Source organism: Salvia splendens, unplaced genomic scaffold, assembly GCF_004379255.2.
Source record: "Salvia splendens isolate huo1 unplaced genomic scaffold, SspV2 ctg1163, whole genome shotgun sequence".
In the NCBI taxonomy this organism is placed as follows: Eukaryota; Viridiplantae; Streptophyta; class Magnoliopsida; order Lamiales; family Lamiaceae; genus Salvia; species Salvia splendens.
In genome coordinates, this window is record NW_024598715.1 from 1 (window position 1) to 18,630 (window position 18,630).

The following is an 18,630-nucleotide window of genomic DNA, read 5'->3' on the forward strand; positions in this document are numbered from 1 at the left end:
ATATATCAAAATTTAACATATGAGATACTGAATGAGTGAATTCTATTCTTTAATTTTCTTGGATAAAGAAAGAGAGTACCTATTGAGCTAATTACAATGTTATTCGAAAATTATATTGCAAACTCCCTCATTTCCTAGATGTTTTCTTTATAAAACATTACTCCATTAGCTACAAGATATAAAAGTTTTCTATCCACACAAAAAAATTGAAATTGCGATTACTTATTAAGATTATCGGACGGAAGTAGAATGAATTTTCAGTGGAAGACTTAACTTTGCGGGAGTAAACATAACATACATCCTATAAAAAAAACCATCTAAATTATAGTAATAAAAAAACATATTAATAGTAATAATATATAGTACATGCAACTTGATCCATGAAAATTAAGATAAAAATGATGGTTTGATACTCCAAATTGATATAACATACAAGATTATATTACAATAACTCTTAAATAAAATTAAAACAAAAAAGAACACGAAAGAGAAACAATAGCCAATCAAATAGAGTAAATATGCACACAAGGAAGAGAAAAAAAAAAACACCCTATGACTTCTAATTGAAAAAAAATCACTACTATTTTGTAATGCGCTTGACCTTGTGTCATCCCTTCTTGCAAGAATGTTTAACAAATTTGAAACCCTTGTTGAAGAGGGCCTTTGATCTCCCTAGTTCTTGCCTTCACCTGCCTCTCGACGCTTCCCATTTTCTCTGCGAACAAACAAGTTGCTGTGAGAAATTAGGTTGTGAAATTGAAGCACAAGTGAGATGATCCTGTACGTCCGATGAAATTTGTACATAGTCTTTCACAAGCGGATAGTTATGGAAAAAGTCACATAACAAGTCAAAATTTTAATCACACTACCGAAACAAGATCTACAGATAGAAGAGCAAAACGGATTTAGAAACCTTGTTCATGATATAAATGTTAGATACATTATCAGGGCGTTGTACAGAGAATGTATGCATATCGATGAACTCAAGTTCCCGGTCCAACAGTAAGAGCATCCGAACACGAATCCAACAATGAGGAGTTGCAAGAAGTTCTCGCCCGAGAAGTGGGATGCACTGAAAACAACGGAACTGATTGCAACCGCTAGCTGCCAGTTCATTGTGGAGGCAAGAGATGTCAAGAGAAAACCTCTGTACACGACTTCTTCCAGCAACGGAGTGATGATGGAGTAGACAAGAACGCAGGCGGTTGCAGAACTCCAGCTGCCGGTGAGAATATCCTTGAGGAATGGATTGTTCACATCCTGTAATGTCGAGAAAATCAGTATCAAACATATGTACCCCCAATGAATCATAAAATTAGTTCATGGAGATGAATGGAAGTAAATGTGAATAAATATACCTTGGGTCCAATCAATCTCTCAGCAAAATACGAAGTGATAAAGACCAATGACAGAAGGACTCCAAACCCGAGCACCGATGCCAGCAGCCAGCTTCGTTGTTTTGAAGACTTATTGGCACGAAAGAAATCTTTAAGGTCATACTGAGGCTTACCGGGGCACTTTAGCAGCAGCAGAACAATGCTAAGCTCTAAGGTTTGGATTGCGAAGATGAAGAATGCCTGTGCTGCAAAGAAACGGACGAGGTCTATCATTAAGATCGTAAGCTCTGCTGAGAAAAGACTTCCTCAACATCATATTCCAATGACAAAAGAAGTTCATATGCCACACTGATGAAGTTTAGGATCTAGACTAACATTTCATGCTAAAACAAATTAGCCATTCGATTCCCTTATCTAAACCACTGAAATAATATTATGTATCCAACTGTGCAATTCCAAGTCCAAAACATGATAGTATACTATAGTGGAATCAGATATACAAAACTCAAAGTATGAGTGTCACTAATCACTATCATAAGCATTATTCATTTTGGTAGGAAAATAGGAGAAGAAGAAGATTCTTACAGCATGCTTATTCAGATAATAGCTTCAAGAATTGACTCTATACAAAATGAAACATCTACAAACTTCAATGCAATAGGTCCACAATCATTAAGCATTACTAGCATCTTATTATGAGTAATCAAGTATGTTCCATTCTTCACTTTCAGCATCACAAACAGTATGCTTACCTCGGTCTGTGGATCGAGGACGGGTTGATGCAATATCTTTGCAGCAGCAGAAAGACCGCCAAAACTCAACGGGACGTGAATGCTGAACACATAAAAACCCATAGAGCTCCATATACTTCCAATATCAAGCTGAGGGTGAGGATCTGTTGCGAGAACTGAGAAGCCCTGTTATGAATAAGGAATAAAGTTGCAACATATAAGTACAAGATTTATGTGTGACTTTCTTTATTTCCATCACCCAATTGCAGCTAGATGAAATTTCAGCCCGCACAAATAGCACATCCAACAACTTTATACTTTTGGCAGAAAATCAATAGTAATATTCTTGTTCGATTTAAGCTAGACAAAGAAAACATGGAAATCTATTTACACTGCAACAAAAATAGGGAGAAACAGGATAAATTCGCTGAATTTTTGTGTTCCACATTCAATCAAATTCCGGTAGCGAAAATTAACAATAATCAATAATTATTAATTAAAAATTGCTTTTGGATACGTATCCAACAACGCTTTTCAATTAAACAAAGAAAATGTTGACATAATCCAGAAAAGCAAAATATAGAGAATTATTTGAAGGAAACGTCAGTTACCTGATGGGGTTGTGATTTTGTCTCATTTTTTATGCAGCGACGGATGAAAGAAACCCTTTTACCGAAAGAATTGCATTTCAGCAACCTATTGCCGTAATCCGTGAATAAATTTGCCGGAAATTGACACAGCAGAGCTGTGTTCATCTTCGAGCGCCGTTATTTAAGAGGGAAATACTTGTAAAGAAAGTACCCGCAAAACAAAATTTTTGATTGGAGTAATAAATACTAGTAGTATATTTTTACTTTATTGTTTCTTCTATTTTATTTCACTTTATAAGAACTAGGATTATTAAATATCGTTTTAAAGTGGGGAATAAATTTTTAAAATATTTGTGTAATGTAATGTAATGTAATGGTAATCATATATTATCATAGTGTAATAGGAAAATGCAAAGTGAAGGTACAGTTGATTGCAAGTTGTGGATCATTATTAATCTACAAAAAAAATGTGATGTAGATCAATCACATTACTCAAACATTGATTAATAAACAAATTAAACTAGTAAGATACAATGAGTATAGTTGGGCTTAACTAATTAGAATTCCAAAATTTATGAATAAGGCGACGTGACGTAATCCTAAACAAGGTGCTCCCTACCGCTGCTCCCTCACCTTGGGCTTGGACGGCAATGGCTGCTGCCAGCGAGATTGAAAGAACAGAGTAATCGAGACGGATCCATTTTTCGAGAGAGTGTTGATCAGTGAGATCTTAATTTATCGCTAATTTTATAAGCGGTGGAAAATCGACCGTTGGGATTCATGACCAGACACACACACTGACCCAAGTTCTTAACACAAGCTCTTGCACGCCTCTTTATTTTTCACAAATTATTCCCAAGCCCAGGATTTCTTGATAGTACTTTTTGTTTTCGACTACCGATCTTATCATATTTGGTGTTCCTATAGTAGTTATTATTACTCCAAATTTGGCTTTAAATCATGGGACATATGTATGCGAAAGCTATTAATTAATCCCAAAGCTTTCGCCTACAGTATTCACTTTAGTTCTATTTTCTTTATCCAATAGTTCAACTATCCTCATTTTTAGCTACCTCACACTTTCTCCACTATAACAGTACTCTATAGTTAATTATTTGATGGACCTTGTTATCATAATACTCCATCCATCTCTAAAACTTTAGTTTTCTTTTGTCATATATATTGGTATGTTCATAAAAATTAGTCTATTTTTCTTTTAAAAAAACTATTCTGTCAAACATTATATTATACTACTAAGTGTGGATAATATTATCCACTAATATTATTGTAACTATTTTTTTCTTTTCTCTCTTGTATTGTACTAATTCCGTATAAAGTGACCACATAAAAAGTAATTATGTCACATAAGAATAACTTAATGCGACATGGAAATCCATTCCACTGGAATCGTCAAATGTGAAAATCCAAAATCTGATCAAAGTTGATAATCTTTATGACCAAAACTTAAAAATTAATGGAAAAATCTAGAATTAGCCAAAGTTCATGATATCCACTATATTGTCGATTGATTGTATGTTAGGCCTAGATAAGCCCATTTATCCTTGTTTCTCGAGGGTTAGATTCCCATGTTAGTAATGCTACTGCCTACTGCATTGGTCTAATTTTATTAACCCGGAATATTTAGTATTCTTATCTTTCTCATCCTGATAACCCTAACATTATTTCTTCTAGCCATAAGAAAATTTCTTAACGTCAGAGTCTAGGGAACATTCTGCCTTGTATGCCCCTCTCATTTTACTCTCCTTTCTATTTGGAGCCATTTTTAACTTCCCTCTCCGTAGTAGGGCGCGCCACCATATCAAGGGTGCGACCGTGCGACAGGTCAGGGGTTGGAAGAGAAGTATGTGGAAGTGGAACTCGCAAAGTAGGTGACGTAAAGAGGAAATGCCTTTTGGCGGGAGATGAATTCCGACAAATAGGGCAATTGTGTAATCGACAAACGAAAGAACGTAAAGAGACACCGAATTTACGTGGTTCACTAACTTTGTGTTACAGATACAAAGTTATTTGCCCTACTTCTCTATAAATAGGCACAAGAGACGAACTGAGCCTAATACAACAATTAAAGCCCAAAATAGAAATGATTCAAGACATCCTAAGATATAGTTTGTGGGTATTCAATCAAATTAATTTACGTTCAGTTAGATAACTATGTGTACAAACGAGCACATGATATATAGCATAGTAATCTGTTTCACTATTATGTAGAAATAGCCTCATACTATCATGTCTTGACTTTTCCTAACATAACAATGCTTAATTGCTTATCACTATCTAAAGAACAGCTATCCCAACTCGTATCCACCACCACAAGAGTTCTACCCTTTTGACACCTCATCTACATCCGACCATATATAGTGGATGCTATTATATGTGCAGATAAAAGTGTACATGTTAAGACAAGTACTCGACATTTCACTATAGTTATATGCATTTGAAACATCAACTGCATTGATTATCTTTTGTAGAGATACAAGTTGAAATATAAATGCCTTTGCTTCTACTTCTAAATAGAACTGATTCTTTGAGATTGATTTTTCATGAGCCTAAGGAAAACTGATCCAAGCATAGAAAAGGAAATTTGACATAAATACTTTGGTGACATATATCGATAACATTAAATGCTAGAGCTAATTAGAAACTAAAAAAATAATACTAGTACTCCATAACTTGATATATAGTCGATAGACATTTAGTCTTATTTAACTTACTCTTCGTGTGAGCCACCTACAAATTAATAAAAACTATTTCTATGATAAAGAAGTTTAGCTTTAGTGACTATCTTTCCATGCTCTATATTAAACATATTCTTGATGACTAGTTTTCAACTTGCTGTGCTTATTATCCAATCAATGTAGGCAATCTTTTCATTCTTTATTAAATACTAACCTTATAAAACTAGTTATTTTGTTGTATACCATGCACTTGTATATTCCATGTGGTAATGAAACCTGGTTAGTTAATTAACAAAAGGGACAAACATTCCTAGACTGATGTCAAGGCTGCAGTTAGATATGCAACGGGCTAACAACACGTCTGCTTGCGCGTCATGCAAGCACCAGAGGAAGAGGTGCACGGAGAAGTGCACGTTGGCACCCTTCTTTCCCGTAGAGAGGACACGGGAGTTCCAGGCCGTGCACAAGGTATTTGGTGTGAGCAACGTCACAAAGATCATCACGAGCCTCAGGGAGGAGGACCGGAAGGTAGCTGTGGACTCGCTCGTGTGGGAAGCCCTAGGGCGGCAGAAGGACCCGGTGCTGGGGCCGTTTGGAGACTACCGGAGGGTTTGTGAGGAGCTGAGGTTGTACAAGAGCCAATATCAACACTTTCATCACCAAGTACCAAATCAAGGAACCATAGTGTACAAGGCTGCCACAGCACAAGCCCTAATGGGATGGAACAATAGCAACAAAATTGTGAATACAAACACTAATAACCCAAACAATAATTTTATTGGTAATGGAAATTCTGTGGTGGATTTTTGCACTTATGGATATTCTCCAAATCACCATATTCATCAAGATTCTGAAAAACAAAGGGCAGAAAGGGAAAATGGCACAACTATATTCCTTCCTCAGCAACATTTGTCGAATGCTTTCAGCCAGCAATGCATTCTTGCAGGTAGTGTTCGAGCCAAGACTTACTAAATCATGGTCATCACAATTGATTAATAATCTGATAAAAGTCAAGGCTCAAACCAGGGCCTATATATATCATACATACCATCATATTCTAATTATGTCTTCTTTCATTCATATATGCATTGTGAAAAATGCATAATTAAAATAGTTGATACTTTGTTTTGGAATATTTTTTATTTTTATTTTTCTATACCCCTATTTTGCAGGTCAATACAATCCTCTGGATTCCAAGTCAATGGAAAGCACCCTTTGGGAGGGCAGTTCGTAGATACAATGCTTCACAATCACATATCAACAGTTAACTTAGTTTCTTGGAGAAAATACTATGTTTTCGTATTATTGATTGCGGATTCAATTTCTCAATTCATGTTTTTAACTAATCGTTTGTTTCCATAAAATGGATTTTTTTATATTCATAATCCTAATAAAACTTGCTTTTGAGCACTATCTACTAACTGTTAAGCACTAAGATACTAGTATTAATTAAGTACTTATATTAGTATTAATCTATTTTTTTTCTTTTTTTCCATATTTATTCTTTTTTTATCTGTTAACTTCCAATTATGGATTGTTAGTCTAAAAAAGAGAAGGCTAGCAAGTTAAAAATTAGTACTGCTATTTTTGTATTTGAAGTTATAAATGAAAATGGATTCTCGTTGAAAAAAAACTTCCAATATCATTGATTGACAAATATATAGAACAATACTAAAATTTTATCAAAACAATGAATTAAATGGTTGAAATAAACGAAAATTCTAAAATACAAAATAAAATAAAATTGAGAATAAAAGTATTTATAAATAAGAATAACAGAAAGAAAATTATATTTTTGAATTAATCAAAAACATGCCCAGAGCTCCTGTGATTAAGACACAAATGAACGTGCTCAAGCATGCGTAGACAAACACCCAACCAGTGCATGCTCATGAAACCGCAAAGCGTGTGAGCATTGTTGTGTTTGACTACTTCAAGTCCACATTTGACATATCACGGATTTTAAGAAAGTGAGTGGGAAAAAGTTAGTGAAAGGTGAATTATAATTTTACATACGAGTTTTATAATGAAATGTTAGTGAAATAAAATTAGCAAAATATGAGATTCATTTCAAAAAATAGTAAAAAAACAAATGAAATATTTATTGGCAGAAGGACTTAAATGACTCATTATTAATTATTTATCTAGAATTAAATTGTGAGACTAGGCTTAGGAAAAGGAGGATTGATAGTTATGACTAATTAATAGTATAAGACTATCTACATAAGATTAAGTTATTGAATTCAATCTTATAAATCTAATAATAACACATATTCAATCATGAAATACTCACAACTTCAAATAACACACATCTTCTTATATAAATAATTGTAACTAATGATATAACTACAAAGTAGTAGTAATAGAAACTGCTTAAGGAAATAAAAGAAATTGATAAAGGATAAAATTCATGTGAATTAAAAAATTTCATGTGAAAGCATAGATAAAGACAAAAACCTCTTAAACCTTAATTCATAGAAAAAAGAAAATAAATTTGGGGAAAAAGGTCTTAAACCCTACAAAAAGAGTTCACCTCAGCTGAAGCAGCAGCTATTTCTCCTCCGCAAGAAATGGTGGGTCCTCTGCTCCGCTCGCTGTGCTCCGCCGCCGCCAGAAAATCACTATCTTCCTCCTCCTACTCTGCCAATTATCGAAAGCCCTATGTGTTTTCACTCGCTTCGGGTCTCGCAAGGCCATTCTCTTCGTCCACCGGCGCTGCCACATTTCCGTCGACCGCCAACGATCACGCAACCGTTGTTGACCCCAGCCGCCTCCGCAATGTCGCCGTAATAGCTCACGTCGATCACGGGAAGACCACGCTCATGGATCGGCTCCTCCGCCAGTGCGGCGCCGATATCCCGCACGAGCGAGCTCTTGATTCGATCAGCCTCGAGCGCGAGCGTGGCATAACCATCTCCTCCAAGGTGCTTACTGTTTTCTAGATTTTTTTTGTTGATTCTGGATCAGGTATTGAATAAGTGTTTAGTTATTCGGTTGAGCCGTTGAAATATGAGGAGAATTGATGGTGATTTTGGTAGGCTGAGTGAGATCGATGCTTTAGTAAGTTGATGTAGGAAAAAGATGGAGTGATATTGGTAAAGAAGTCTTGAAATAGGAATTAGATGTTGTCTTTGAATGTGGCCTAAGGTTTTGTTTGCTTTTGATACATAAATGAGATTTCCATTGGCGGTGACGAAAAAAAGGCCGGACTTACGGCTGCTACTATTTGGTTGGTAGTAGATTGATGAAACTATGTCTGAGGTATTACTTCTGAGCCAATGGTACATGATTAGATTGTGGATGAACTACTGTGAGTCTGTGACAGTGGAGAATAATCCAGTTGGTCAAGAGGAGGGCTGGAAAGATAGAAATGGGCAAAAAAGAAAAAAAAGTGACATTTTTTTTCTGTTATGATTGATATTTGGTAACTTCCTAAGATGCAATTACTGTAATTAGATTTGTCTAGCAGTTGATATGCTCTTTAATAGTGGACGGGTCACATTCATAACAAGAAATGAGAAAGTTCTGGTGGTATATCTTGAAATGCTTTAGTAATTGATTTTTGTGTCTGTTTTAGAATATCCTATTTCCTATTCTCAATCATAATTTGCAGGTAACATCTATTTCGTGGAAAGAGAATGAGCTGAACATGGTTGACACACCTGGACATGCAGATTTTGGAGGTGAAGTAAGTCAAATTTTTGAAGAAATATGTGGATAGCTTGTCACTGTAGACCATTAGGCCTTGCATTGAGCCCCAGTTTAAAACCCTTCTCTAGTAATGAATCTGCGATTGTGTTTCTTTGCCTCCCCCTTTTTTTTTCAAAAAAACATTATTTTTAGAGAAGCAGCTGATATGGGCTTCAGGCTTGTTTCTTTTAGAAACATGGAATCTTAGGTATTGAGAGTCATTGCTGAAACATTGTAGAATGCACTAAATTATCAATGTTGTGCTGTCAGCACGAGATCTTTAATGTTTGATTTAAACTGTCATTTCTGGGTAAACCCTTGTGGAACTGATGCAACATTTGCTTGCTCTTGAAATGATACCCTGATAAATAATTAATTTTTTCTCAGATCTTTCAGTCACCAAATTGTTTGTTGGATCAATTTATGTTTCTAGTTCTCAGCAATGGAGGTTTAGCTTCCTAGCATCAAATGTTATTTCTCTTGCTAGACCCATGGAATTGTGCTATAAGCAGATTGCAACTTATGTCTAAACTTCTGAAATTGCCAATGCTCACGCTCAAGCTGCAGCTTTTTGATGTACTATTTTTTAGCATTGAACACTCTATCTTTTCTTTTGAAAGGTTGAGCGGGTCATGGGCATGGTTGAAGGAGCAGTTTTAGTTGTTGATGCTGGCGAAGGTCCCTTGGCACAGACAAAGTTTGTCCTTGCAAAGGCCTTGAAATATGGTATACGGCCTCTGCTTCTTCTGAACAAAGTAGACCGACCTTCAGGTACAATATCAAATAATAGTGATGATTGATTAAATATCATATGCTTCTAGATTTACATGTACAAATGTTATGTTGTATGTGTAGTTACTGAAGAAAGGTGTAGTGAGGTCGAGAGCCTGGTGTTCGATCTTTTTGACAATCTTGGTGCCACAGGTGCATATTACTTGTGTAATAACAGTCTCATTTGGTAGAGGCTAGTCCTTGAATCTTGATCATACTTCACATATGCATATATTAATTGTTCTTATTTGCTGGATACCTTTCCCTCAGAGGAGCAATTAGAATTTCCTGTTCTTTATGCTTCTGCAAAGGAAGGATGGGCCTCATCCACTTATACAAAGAATCCCCCTGAGGATGCTAGGAATATGTCCGACTTGCTTAATGCAATCATAAGTCACGTTCGTCCGCCAACTGCTACACTTGATGCACCTTTTCAGATGCTGGTCAGTGCTGAGATATTGCAACCTTGCAAGTTTACTTCATGTCTTTTGTATGCTTTGTAGAATGTAGGATTCACATGCATAGACTTTCATGTATTCCATGTATAAAGATTAAAGAAGAATGAGCTAGGTATCTAGCATTCTTAGCTATGTATCTCGCATGTTTTCCTCTACATATCCTTATCGTTTGTTGATGGTGTTAAGGTACTGGCATACTGCAGAATATTATTTTACCAAATATAAGCACTTTAGCAGAGAAACCTTGAGAAAGTTGGTTGACAGCTCTTTTCAGGTCTCTATGATGGAAAAAGATAATTATGTTGGACGAATTCTAACTGGTCGTATTTATTCTGGAATCCTCCAAGTTGGTGATAGAGTGCATGGAATTCACGCTACAGATTCTGGGACTGCCAAAACTGAAGAAGGGAAGGTTTGTCCCTTTGCATAACAATGTGTCCTACTTTTCTTTCTGCCCTGCCTGTTTGTCTATGAAGTCCTTTCTGGGCGCATTTTATGTGATGTACTCCCTGTCCAATTTCAATAGGCCAATTCTGACCTTATTTGGGAAATCTATGCTCCCATTTCAATAAACCACTACCTAAAATGGAAATGGAATGCATAACAAACACTCTGGCTCAACTCACTTTAACACCGTAAGCCATTGGGACCACTTGCTTTATCTCTCTTTCTTAATTTATTAATTAAAATGAATCCTCTCTCCAAATTTTTTTGGATAAATACAACCTAACAAAAACTTACCTTCTCTTTCCTATTTCATAATAAAACTATTTGTTTCTTAGAATCCGTGCCTTCCTGGACCTTAAGACCTATTAAAATAGGATGAGCACAGTATTTTTTTTGTAAATATGCTAAATGATAAAGTTAAGAGGTTTCAGTTTGTCTATATTATTGCCTATGGCTTTTATGTTTATGTTCTTGTCTTGCAATCAAAGATAGGAAGTGATGCTTGCTATTTTCCACTAGTTTCCGTGTTGGTTTGACAATGTTTTCTGAACTTTTTCCTGTAGGTTGTGAAGCTGATGAAAAAAAAGGGAACCAGTATTGTTTCAGTTGATAGTGCCGGTGCTGGTGATATAGTGTCGATGGCTGGGTTAACCAGTCCAGTGATTGGGCACACAATAGCAAATGTTGGGGTACATGAATTTTTTATGCTTTTGCCATCTACTTGATATGCTAGTTCTGCATAAAATTGAATTCAGTACCGTATATTGTTATATTCTTTTATCATCAAATAGACAAGCATGGGCTTATTGAGTAAATAACTGGTCACTTGAAATTTATTGTTTGGATTCTCTCACATTCATGGTGTGCATCGCCAATATGTAGAGCTTGTCAGTGACATCTCTAGGTTTTTGTAGGTCATGACTGCTCTACCTACTGTTGATCTTGACCCCCCAACTATTTCCATGACTTTTGGCGTGAATGATTCACCATTGGCTGGTCGAGATGGAACTTTTGTAAGACTTTCTTGTCCCTCTACTCTGTGTGCTGTATACACGTTTGCATTTAATATTCTATTTGGTCGCTCGAAAGTTTTGAATGTCCTTGTTTTTTGGTATGACGTCCTTATAGAATTTTCTAGTCTTTATAATCCACCTCAAATCATTACCAGTTTCTTGATGATGTAATTCTATTGCATGTGAAATTTATAGTTGACCGGAAAGCAAATTGGTGATCGTCTGATGGCTGAATCTGAGAGGAATCTTGCACTAAATGTGCTTCCTGGTTTGTCAGACTCTTATGAAGTTCAAGGGAGGGGAGAACTTCAGTTGGGTAAGTTTTTTTATCAGATGTCTTAAGTGTAATTTTTACATTCGATTGCTTGTTTAGCTTTACCATTAGTGCATTACGAACTTCTCGTCCGGGCTTATTGCAGTTCATATCATCTCTGCATCAACTCTTAGTTTCTTATGCTTGCCTTGAATCTAACAATTATCAAACAGGTATCTTGATTGAGAACATGAGGCGTGAAAATTTTGAGTTGTCTGTATCACCTCCCAAAGTCATGTGAGTTTTTCATTTGTATTGATTCCTCATTTCCTCTACACCATCTGGTTACTCACCATATTTTGATATTTAACCACTTTTTATGTATCTATTATATAAAAAGCCAAATTAATGCTCATGCACGAAAGCCTTAACATCTGATTTTACTTTTATAGCCTTTGAGATATTTTCTATATTATTAGGTATAAAATTGAGAAAGGACAAAAACTGGAGCCAATTGAAGAAGTGACTGTAGAGGTGATTGTGATGAAACAAATTTTTGTGCTTCTCCAACCTCTCAGGAATTGCAGTAATTGAGTTTTGTAATTTGCTCATTCCAGGTGAATGAAGAGCATGTAGGTTTAGTCATGGAAGCTCTTTCTCACAGGCGAGGAGAAATTACTGACATGGGTCCAGTCCCTGGCAGTGTTGGTAGGACTAGAGTTTGTTTGACTTGTCCTTCTAGGTACATAATTTTTTTCGTATCATATCTCCTCTCTGTCTCAGTATGTCTTTCCTATATATTTTTACACCGTGTCCTGGTTTTTCTTGTTATTTTTTAGGTAACACTTCCCATGTTCTACTAATTTTATATTCTAGTTTGTAGCATTATTTATTGGTTCTTTGAGTTTCTTACATTTCTGTTTGAATTAATGTGACTAAGGAAGAATTTTGATTTCATTGGACTTTTTTTCCGTAAATATTTTCTACACACAGGGGCTTAGTTGGTTATAGAAGTGTCTTCAACAGCGATACACGTGGCACTGGATTCATGCACCGCGCATTCTTGTGTACACCCTCTGATCAACTTTTACCACTCTGTCTTGATTATTTTTGTGCTCTATATTACTGATTGTTTTCTATTATTTCATGATGATCATAAAAATGTTATACTCCCTCTGTCCACAAAAAATAGGACACATTGTGAATGACACGTGTTTTAATGTGGAATTGGTAAAGTAAGAGAGAAGGGAAAAAAGTAAGAGAGAAGTAATGGTAGTGGAATGTAGGGTCCATATTATTAGTAAGAGAGAAGAGAAAAAAGTAAGAGAAAAGTATTGTTTGTGGAATGTGGGGTCCATATTATTAGTAAGAGAGAAGAGAAAAAATTAAGAGAGAAGTTGTTGAAAACTTTCCTTTTTTAAATGTGCTCTATTTTTCGTTGACAACAAAAAGTGGCAAATGTGCTCTATTTTTCTTGGATGGAGACATTTTGTTTTTTTTGTGGACTTAATATTTGCAATTTACTGCCTCCGTCCTCGAATAGGAGTCCCGTTTTTCCATTTTAGTCCGTCCGCAAATAGGAGTCCCGGTTCACTTTTACCATAAATGGTAATAGGGTCCCACCTACAACTAACTCACTCCACTCACATTTCATTTAAAACTAATATATACAAGTGGGACCCCTATTCCACTAACTTTTTTCCACCCACTTTTCTTAACATTTCTTAAAACCCGTGCCACCAAGAAATGAGACTCCTAATGGCGGACGTAGGGGAGTATATGTTTTACAAGGAAACTTAGACCCTTCTTGGTACGATGGAATGGAATGGAATGAAAATGCATAGAAATTGTCATTTCATTCCTATCTTCATTCCATCATACCAAGAAGGGCATTAATTTTTCTGCCATCTACTTGCTTATAAAGTATATCTGTTTGATTTCTGTTAGTTCTTACCGGAGTAAATTTGTATATATTTCCTTCATTAATTTTTTTCTTTTGTGTATATGTCATCTTGCAGCCTATGAGAAATATCGAGGTCCTCTCGGAAACGTCAGAAAAGGAGTACTGGTATGCTATCATATCACCTTTAATGATATGCTAGTCCCGCTGTTTATTCTGTTCCCAAAAAGAGTATCTTTTTAGCTTCTTTAGGTTTTGCTGCCAACCTTTTTATTTACATTGTCCGTCAAATTTGTTTTACATTTTTATCCACATGACTTTCTTATCAGATAATTTGATCATTATGTTTGTAATTCACTCACTCTGTGCATGCACCTGATTTAATCAACTATAGTTGATGTAACAGGTTTCAATGGGATATGGGACTATCACATCTTATGCTTTGATGAGTTTAGAACCACGTGGAATACTTTTTGTCAAACCCGGAATGGAGGTTTTTGTTATTTATATCTACTTTCTAAAGTCATTTGCCGACGAATGTGCAAATGAAGATAAGATGACATTTTTAGTTACTCGGTATTATTGGGGCCAGAATTTGATCCTTGTTTCATGTACTTGCAGGCTTATGATGGCATGATTATTGGTGAACATTCACGAGATACTGATCTTGATGTAATTTTTTTCTAATTACTTTAATCTAAAACTCTTACTGGTGGTTTTCAGTTGATTAACATCAAGTATTTCTTCTCACAGGTTAATCCAGTGCGAAGTAAGGAGCTAACAAATATCCGTGCTGCATCCAAAGACGAGAATGTGAAACTAACCCCTCCTCGCCTTGTATGCACTCTAATTCATTTCATTTTCATCATACTATTAATGTATGACTTTGTTCTTGTGCGGAAGTGGCTATCTGGATGTTATATGAAAATTGAAACTTATTCGTAGTTTAATAACACAAAAAAACCCCTTTGTAAACCAAAGGCGATGAATTTCTGCAATCCACAAAAATATGTATGAAAATGCTAGAAATTACAATCGAAGTTCCTAACTCTATCCAAGAGTCGCATCTATGCTTTTAAAAGAGAAATAACAAGCTGCACTTTTCTTGCAGATGTCTCTCGAAGAAGCGATAGGGTATGTTGCATCTGATGAGCTCATTGAGGTATACCCATTTTCTTGTACTCAGAACTCATTTGGTGCACAGCTTTCACCTTCGTCTGAGTAAATGAAGGAAGAATTATATCACGTTTTTCTTGCATAATCGGATCTTGTGCAAATTTCGTATTGGCTATGCAGGTTACACCAAATGCTATTCGGTTAAGGAAGAGATACCTGGATGTTAACAAGCGAAAAACAATGAGTAAAAGGCCGAAGGATTGATTTTCTACCCAAAGACGTATAATTTTGTGAGTTGAAATAATTATTCTACACTCCAACATAGCCGCAGTTGAGGTAAAGATGTATCATATATTTGATGGAGTTTATATGCAATAAGATATATACAGAACTCCAACATCCTACTTTGTTTATACACTGTTGAGAGTTTTACAATTTGCTACACACACAGTTTTTAGGATTCTTGAACTGCATTGATAATCTGAATTGAATTTTCACCAGAGATTAAAAAATTTACTTCTATTTAAATGATTGGCTTGATTTACAGCTTGATGATTCTTAGTTTGATAAGTATATATGGCCGACACGTTTATATTTATAAGACTTTGTCTCAGCTTGCATAATTTTGAATTGTTTTCGAAGAATAATCGTAACTCTTTCAAAATTGGATAATAGTTAACTTTTCCATTTAAAGTAATTTCTTTTTACATTATAAAGAACCTGATCAAAGCAGGAAAATTATTTCTTTTCTTCCAGCTACTTCGACTAAGTTGAGATTCCTTGAATATGCATTGGCAATATAATTTGATTTTCTTTTTCTCAATGCAACGATACGTTTTAACAGTAATTTATTAAAAAATTCGCATTGTAATAAAATATGCCGTTTCTGTTCTAGAATTCTGTAAATAAAAACGTAGATATGACGATTTGTCAGCAGCAAAACTGTTACCGAAAAGTCAACCTTAGAAAATAGAGAAGAAATTGTTTGGGAATAAGAGCATCCATAATGGGACGGGACGGATGTCCCGTCGGACATCCCACAGACTTCTCAAAAATACATCCTGCCACGTTATAAGTCACGTTATAAGGACATTTCACTGCACTGCCACGTCATAAGGACATCCCACTGCACAATGACGCACATCCCCAAGGACATCCTGACGGACATCCACAATAATAAAAATTCACAAATTCACCAAATTAAACAATTTACGGAATTAAACAATTTACGGAATTAAAATTTCGGAAGCCTACCCCCGAAGATTGTCAGGCTCTGATGGATATGCACGGGAGTCAGCACGGGTTTCCGGGAATGTTGGGCAACATAGATTGTATGCATTGGGAGTGGAAGAACCGCCCCGACGCTTGGAAAGGGGTGTTCATTACCGGTTTCAAGGACAAGAATCCTACGATGATCCTTGAAGCGGTAGCTGACTACCGGCTTTGGATTTGACATGCGTATTTTGGAGTAGCCGGGTCGAACAATGACATCAACGTCCTCCAATCGTCGCCCCTTTTCAACGACTAGTGCATGGGCGTTGGCCCCGCCGTCAGTTTCGTCGCCAACGACAACCAGCACAATATGAACTATTATTTGGCGGATGGGAAATACTCTATGTTGCCCGTCTTTGTGAAGATGATCAGATGCGCAACAGATGAAAAGAAGATCTATTTTGCGGGTCGTCAGGAGGCAACGCAGCGCGCAAGGATGTGGAGCGGGCATTTGGTGTGCTACAGGCTCGATGGGCGGCAGTGAAGGGTCCTTCACGGCTGTGGTATATTGACAGCATTGCTGATAACATGTACGCATGTATTATCATGCATAACATGATTGTCGAAGATGAAGGTCCAACACTGACTGATTGGGCCAATGATGATGTTGATGCTGCCGGTCCAAGCCACGGCATGTCCATCACCAATGTACGTATGGAGATACCCCATGAAGAGGCCGATCGAGTCCTTGCATTTGCAGACATGCGCCAACGACAAGCCCATATTCGACTCCAGAACGATATAATTGAAGAACTATGGACGCGGATGGGTCGTCGTTGATATTTATAATGTAATTTGTTTAGACTTTTTTTTTGTTGAAATGTACTTTTTTTATTTAATGAAATTATCATTGCACTTTCTCCGTCCGTATTCGTGCCGAAATTTTAATTCCGTAAATTGTTTAATTCCGTAAATTGTTTAATTTGGTGATTTTGTGCATTTTTATTATTGTGGATGTCTGTCGGAATGTCCTTGTGGATATCCGTCATTGTGCAGTGGGATGTCCTTATGACGTGACAGTGCAGTGGAATATCCTTATAACGTGGTAGGAGGTGTTTTTGGGAAGTCCGTCGGTATGTAGCCGGATGTCGCTCTTACATTTCAACTTTTCATTTATCTTCATAATACAGAGTACGGAGTAAATAAATTCGCCAAATTTTTCATTCAAAAAAAATCGGCCAATTTTATATATATATATATATATATATATATAGAAAAGAAATAAAGTACTTTGAAACATGCACCTCACTCAAAAAGGAAAGAGAAATAAACGGTAAAAGAATAAAAATAAATTCGATAAATAAGAAAAGAGAAGAAGAAAAAATAATAAAAAAGCGGGTTATAACGGTAGGTACAGTAAACGCAGCTATAAACAGTATGAATAGATCTCCCTCTTCTCTCGGCGTTTTCTCTCTTCTCTTCTCTTTCTCTCTCTCTCTCTAAACCCTTCTCCTGCCTATACATTACAAGCATTCATGGGCGCCTACAGAGCAGAAGACGACTACGATTACTTGTTCAAGGTGGTGCTCATCGGCGATTCTGGCGTCGGCAAATCCAACCTGCTCTCCAGATTCACTCGCAACGAGTTCAGCTTGGAGTCCAAGTCCACCATCGGAGTCGAGTTCGCCACTCGGAGCATCCGCGTCGACGAGAAGGTCATCAAGGCTCAGATTTGGGACACCGCTGGCCAGGAACGGTACGTCATTGCTCTTTAATTGTGCTCATTCTGCTTTGCTTTTTTGGCCCTCGTAAATTCGAGATCTCATCTTCTGCTTTTGCTGATCACTCCTTTTGTTTTCAATTTTTTCGTTTCCCGGTGATGTGAATGCCAAGTTTGTACAAGTAATTTTTATTTTCCCCTGAGATCCATTGCTTTTGGGAATAGCATGATCTGCTTAGATCTGACACTTTTTGAGCTTAGATTTCTCTGTATTATGTATCAGCGGTGCATTTTATTGAAGAAACTAGATTTCTTTTGAGATTAAGCTGATCTACAAATTTTTGGACTCCTTAAGTTGATCGGAACACGATGTTGATCGAATTCTCATTGATTTACTTATGGATTTTTGTTTTAGGTATGCTAAATTAGTGTACATGAATATTTTGTCTTCGAGATATACTTAAAATGGAAATGTAATGCGATCTTAGCAGAATTAACTGGGTGGTAGACTGGTGAAGACCGAGAAAGAAGAGGGGTTTTGAAGAATATATCTTTAACTCTTATATGGAATCAAACGTCTCCACATCCTAGCCAGCGATCTGGACTAGTGTTTCGTTTTCTGCTTCAGTAGAATATTAGCAACTTCGCATTGAGATCATTGGTGGCCTGGGATTTAGGATCCAAGGCTTAGAATTT

The 18,630-nt window shown here is 36.3% G+C and overlaps 4 protein-coding genes and 1 non-coding gene across 6 annotated transcripts; 4 read left to right on the top strand and 1 right to left on the bottom strand.

The window, feature by feature from the left end:
- Nucleotides 1–881: 881 nt before the first annotated feature.
- LOC121788847 lies at nucleotides 882–2,835 on the bottom strand. The gene is made up of 4 exons (XM_042187446.1): nucleotides 2,680–2,835; nucleotides 2,090–2,254; nucleotides 1,359–1,577; nucleotides 882–1,260 (listed from the first exon to the last, which is right to left on the bottom strand). Exons 1-4 carry the CDS (start codon nucleotides 2,821–2,823, stop codon nucleotides 919–921), a joined length of 870 nt encoding a protein of 289 aa, XP_042043380.1. The 5' UTR covers nucleotides 2,824–2,835; the 3' UTR covers nucleotides 882–918.
- A 2,783-nt stretch (nucleotides 2,836–5,618) lies between these two features.
- On the top strand, nucleotides 5,619–6,769 carry LOC121788849 (LOB domain-containing protein 2-like). Its single transcript, XM_042187448.1, has 2 exons — nucleotides 5,619–6,300; nucleotides 6,527–6,769. Exons 1-2 carry the CDS (start codon nucleotides 5,673–5,675, stop codon nucleotides 6,586–6,588), a joined length of 690 nt encoding a protein of 229 aa, XP_042043382.1. The 5' UTR covers nucleotides 5,619–5,672; the 3' UTR covers nucleotides 6,589–6,769.
- Nucleotides 6,770–7,859: 1,090 nt separating this feature from the next.
- Nucleotides 7,860–15,530, top strand: LOC121788846 (50S ribosomal subunit assembly factor BipA-like). Of its 2 annotated transcripts, XM_042187445.1 has the most exons (19): nucleotides 7,861–8,278; nucleotides 8,968–9,042; nucleotides 9,665–9,815; nucleotides 9,900–9,968; nucleotides 10,086–10,258; nucleotides 10,548–10,685; nucleotides 11,284–11,409; nucleotides 11,635–11,733; nucleotides 11,929–12,049; nucleotides 12,220–12,283; nucleotides 12,466–12,520; nucleotides 12,604–12,728; nucleotides 12,980–13,053; nucleotides 14,005–14,054; nucleotides 14,293–14,379; nucleotides 14,508–14,558; nucleotides 14,640–14,723; nucleotides 14,998–15,048; nucleotides 15,183–15,530. In XM_042187445.1, the coding sequence occupies exons 1-19, from the start codon at nucleotides 7,925–7,927 to the stop codon at nucleotides 15,264–15,266; spliced, it is 2,031 nt and encodes a 676-aa protein (XP_042043379.1). In that variant the 5' UTR covers nucleotides 7,861–7,924; the 3' UTR covers nucleotides 15,267–15,530. The 2 variants fall into 2 exon arrangements, 1 of the variants encoding a protein (XP_042043379.1); XR_006047942.1 differs by lacking the exons at nucleotides 14,640–14,723; nucleotides 14,998–15,048; nucleotides 15,183–15,530 and having other exon boundaries at nucleotides 7,860–8,278; nucleotides 14,281–14,379; nucleotides 14,508–14,536.
- Nucleotides 8,539–8,633, top strand: LOC121788850. The gene has a single exon (XR_006047943.1). It is a non-coding gene; the product is annotated as a small nucleolar RNA snoR113 (small nucleolar RNA).
- Nucleotides 15,531–17,640: 2,110 nt separating the features above from the next.
- On the top strand, nucleotides 17,641–18,542 carry LOC121788848 (ras-related protein RABA1e-like). Its single transcript, XM_042187447.1, has 2 exons — nucleotides 17,641–17,970; nucleotides 18,426–18,542. The coding sequence occupies exons 1-2, from the start codon at nucleotides 17,750–17,752 to the stop codon at nucleotides 18,448–18,450; spliced, it is 246 nt and encodes an 81-aa protein (XP_042043381.1). The 5' UTR covers nucleotides 17,641–17,749; the 3' UTR covers nucleotides 18,451–18,542.
- Nucleotides 18,543–18,630: the final 88 nt, after the last annotated feature.

Bases quoted from the DNA above. Each gene is read 5' to 3' on its own strand.
- LOC121788849 (XM_042187448.1), top strand. From the start codon at position 5,673: ATGTCAAGGCTGCAGTTAGATATGCAACGGGCTAACAACACGTCTGCT. The intron at 6,301-6,526 runs GTAGTGTTCGAG...CCTATTTTGCAG, and splicing joins CCAGCAATGCATTCTTGCAG to GTCAATACAATCCTCTGGAT.
- LOC121788846 (XM_042187445.1), top strand. From the start codon at position 7,925: ATGGTGGGTCCTCTGCTCCGCTCGCTGTGCTCCGCCGCCGCCAGAAAA. The intron at 12,729-12,979 runs GTACATAATTTT...TTCTACACACAG, and splicing joins TGTTTGACTTGTCCTTCTAG to GGGCTTAGTTGGTTATAGAA. The intron at 14,380-14,507 runs GTTTTTGTTATT...ATGTACTTGCAG, and splicing joins TTGTCAAACCCGGAATGGAG to GCTTATGATGGCATGATTAT.
- LOC121788848 (XM_042187447.1), top strand. From the start codon at position 17,750: ATGGGCGCCTACAGAGCAGAAGACGACTACGATTACTTGTTCAAGGTG. The intron at 17,971-18,425 runs GTACGTCATTGC...CGATCTTAGCAG, and splicing joins GACACCGCTGGCCAGGAACG to AATTAACTGGGTGGTAGACT.
- LOC121788847 (XM_042187446.1), bottom strand. From the start codon at position 2,823: ATGAACACAGCTCTGCTGTGTCAATTTCCGGCAAATTTATTCACGGAT. The intron at 1,578-2,089 runs GTAAGCATACTG...TTTGCAGCACAG, and splicing joins TCCTCGATCCACAGACCGAG to GCATTCTTCATCTTCGCAAT. The intron at 1,261-1,358 runs GTATATTTATTC...TCGACATTACAG, and splicing joins AGAGATTGATTGGACCCAAG to GATGTGAACAATCCATTCCT.